The 3,016-nt window shown below is 62.9% G+C and overlaps 1 protein-coding gene across 1 annotated transcript; it reads left to right on the forward strand.

Annotated features, from left to right (window-relative positions):
- The first annotated feature begins 753 nt into the window (after positions 1-753).
- Positions 754-2,527, forward strand: HOXB13 (homeobox B13). Its single transcript, XM_085312992.1, has 2 exons — positions 754-1,363; positions 2,274-2,527. The coding sequence occupies exons 1-2, from the start codon at positions 754-756 to the stop codon at positions 2,525-2,527; spliced, it is 864 nt and encodes a 287-aa protein (XP_085169118.1).
- The last annotated feature ends 489 nt before the right edge of the window (positions 2,528-3,016 follow it).

Consider the following 3,016-nt stretch of genomic DNA (forward strand, 5'->3'; position numbering starts at 1 on the left):
CAGMCTGCCACGGAGTGGAGGACTGGGCTGCTGCGGGGGGGGGGGCGGACTTGTGTGCGGGGCTCATGAGAGGGGAGAGAGGGGGATCCCCACTAGGCCGGTGTTGTCTGTCCCACGGCACTGTCGGAGGGACATCCCTGTCCCACGGCTGCCATCCRCTCGCCCCTCCGGCGATGTCACAGTCCGAGGGGTCCCAGGGTGCCCACGGGCTGTGGCAACGTTTTTCCGAGGGCAAAAGCCCCCCCGGACCTGAGTAGGAAGGGGAAGAGACACCACAAAAAGTGTTTTTAATCTGAGCCTGGATTTTTCCACCAGGGACTGTTCCTCTGCTCCCTTCGTGATCTTCCCTTTCCCTCCTCTCCCCTTCTCTCCTCTCCCCCCATCCTCCTAATTCTCCCTCTTTTTTTTTGGGGGGGGAAGATACAGTTTAAAAGGCGTCTCTCGTGCACCGCCTGTCACGTGCGGGAGGGGGACTTCCCCTCCCTCCTTCTCCAATTGCAATAAAAGTATTTTCGCAATTTCTGCAGGCAGATTTTATTGGGGCTGGAGTTTTGTTGTTTTTCTTTTTTTTTCCCCTCCTTCTCCGTCCTTTTCCCCCCGATCGGCAGCCAATGAGGTAAGGCCCGGCCGTTGCGTCAGGACAGCCCGGCGGGGAAAGGCAGCTCTCTGCAGCTCGCAGCCTTTTAAAAAGATCCGGGACCCCCCTCGGGCAGCGGCTCCGCTCCCCATGCCCCGGCCTCCGCGCCGCCCCGCATGCAGCCGCCGGAGCACCGCGGCCCCGCGGGCCTCGAGGGGCTCCTGACAGCCGGGGGCTTCGGCGGCAGCCAGCCCCGGGGCCTACCCCCCCCGCCGGCCCTAGGTGGCCCCTCGCCTCCCCCCGGGCTCAACCCCGGCTACCCGGCCGAGGAGCCGGCCAAGCCGTGCCTCCCCGGCCCCGCCGCCCCGCCGGGCCCCGCCGCCCCGCCGGGCCCCGCCGCCTCCGCGCCGCTGCCCTACGGATACTTCGGCAGCGGCTACTACTCCTGCCGCGTCGCCCGCAGCGCCCTCAAAGCCGGGCCCCCCCCGGGCGGCTTCCCCGCCGACAAGTACYTGGACCCCCCCGCCGGCAGCGAGGACTTCCAGAGCCGACCCGCCGAGCTCGCTTTCTACCCCGGTTACGGGGCCCCGTACCAGCCTGTGGCCAGTTACCTGGACGTTTCAGTGGTTCCGACCTTAGGAGCCCCGGGGGAAGCCCGGCATGAGACTCTTTTGCCCGTGGACAGTTATCACCAGCCGTGGGCTCTGACCAGCGGCTGGAACAGCCAGATGTGCTGCCCCAAAGAGCAGAGCCAGGCTGGCTACCTCTTGAAATCTGCCTTTGCAGGTAACGTCCTCAGCCGCCCTCTTCCTGGGGGACGCGGGCTGGGGGGGGGGGGTGAGGATGGGGCTGTGCCGTGCAGCCGTGGCCGCCCTAAGGAGGAAAGAGGTTAAAATAACGTGATGGGGAACTGCTGCTGCCGTGCGGCAGACGAGGCAAAATTTCCTGCAAAGTAGCACAAACGGCAGCCACTGAGCAGGTTTCAAAGAGTATTTGGGACGTGCACCGGGCTTTGCAACCCCTCTCACGGAGGCAGACGCTAACGCTGCTCGGCCTCGCACATGAACTGCAGCTGTGGGCAGAGAGAAATCGGATTTGGGGCGGTTTAACGCCTGGGTGGGGGTGTAGATCCGGCCCCAGCCATGTAGGGCCGCAAATACGAGCAGCCTCCGAGGCAGCGGCGCGGGCTGCCCGGAGCCGCTCCCGGCAGCGGACGCCGGGCCTTGCCCCCGCCGGCCCGGCCGTGCCCCGACGTTACGCTCCGAGTTAGACGCGTTTTAGCGTTGCTCCGACTTACAGTGCGCGCTGCGAAGTGAAACCGCGCCGCGAGGACAGGTRTTAGCGCGCATCTGCTTCATGCAGGTGCCTTGCCATTAACTCTCTCTTTCTCCGGGGGAGGAAAAAAAAAATCAAAGAGAGAAAATAAAATTAGATATCGTTAGAGAAGACAGGCGACAGGGAGGTTTGCTCCCTCGCTAGGAGAAGAAGGGAAAAGAAATGGGATGGCAGAGAAAGGGGCTGCTCTTTGCCGAGGAAAGCAGACGGGCGGGACTGGGGCAGGAGGGAGCCCGGTAGGGAGGGGGAGGCTTCTCTGGGGCCCGTAGCCCCAGACCGTGTGCCTCTCCGGACCCGCTCGGACCCTCTCGCCTCCCCGCCGGTCCCGACCGCGCTCAGCCCCGTCTCTCCCTGCGCCCAGATGCTGCCGCGCAGCTCCCCCCCGACGGCTGCTCCTTCCGCCGGGGCCGAAAGAAGAGGGTCCCTTACAGCAAGGGGCAGCTGAAGGAGCTGGAGAAGGAGTACGCCAGCAGCAAATTCATCACCAGGGACAAGAGGAGGAAGATTTCCGCCGCCACCAACCTCACGGAGAGGCAGATCACCATCTGGTTTCAGAACAGGAGGGTGAAGGAGAAGAAAGTCGTCTCCAAAATCAAAAGCAGCAGCACCTCGTGAGGAGGGGGCGGCCCTCACCGCCGCCCCACGGCCCTGCTGCCGATCCCGGCCCCGGGAGCAGCCCCTGACCGGGCCCGCCCCGTCGAGCCGCCGCGCTCCGCTCCGTTTCTTCCAACGGTTCAATCCAGCCGCAAACGCCGGCGGTTTAGGAAGACGCAATATTGCCCCGTCTGCACGTAGAGCACCATGTACAGTTTATTCTCATATTATAAGGCCACTAAAGACGTCGTATTCCTTCTATTTTTTCTCTCTCTCCTTCCCCCCCCCTTTTTTAGCACTTAAGAAAATCCTGCCTAATTGAGTTAATCGACCCCAAAGACATAACTCACCCCGGCTTTTCCCTGGCACCCCCCAGCTCGCCAGCATGCAGCATGCGGTGAGAGCCAGGCTACTCGGACACGGAGCACTGGGGAATTTTCAGGGGAAATGGTCTTTAGGAATGAAAAGCCTTATAGATCGCAGGAAGAAAACCTCTCCTTAATTCTAGTC

Source organism: Rhea americana, unplaced genomic scaffold (assembly GCF_003343005.1).
Source record: "Rhea americana isolate MKP2758 unplaced genomic scaffold, rheAme1 scaffold_374, whole genome shotgun sequence".
In the NCBI taxonomy this organism is placed as follows: domain Eukaryota; kingdom Metazoa; phylum Chordata; class Aves; order Rheiformes; family Rheidae; genus Rhea; species Rhea americana.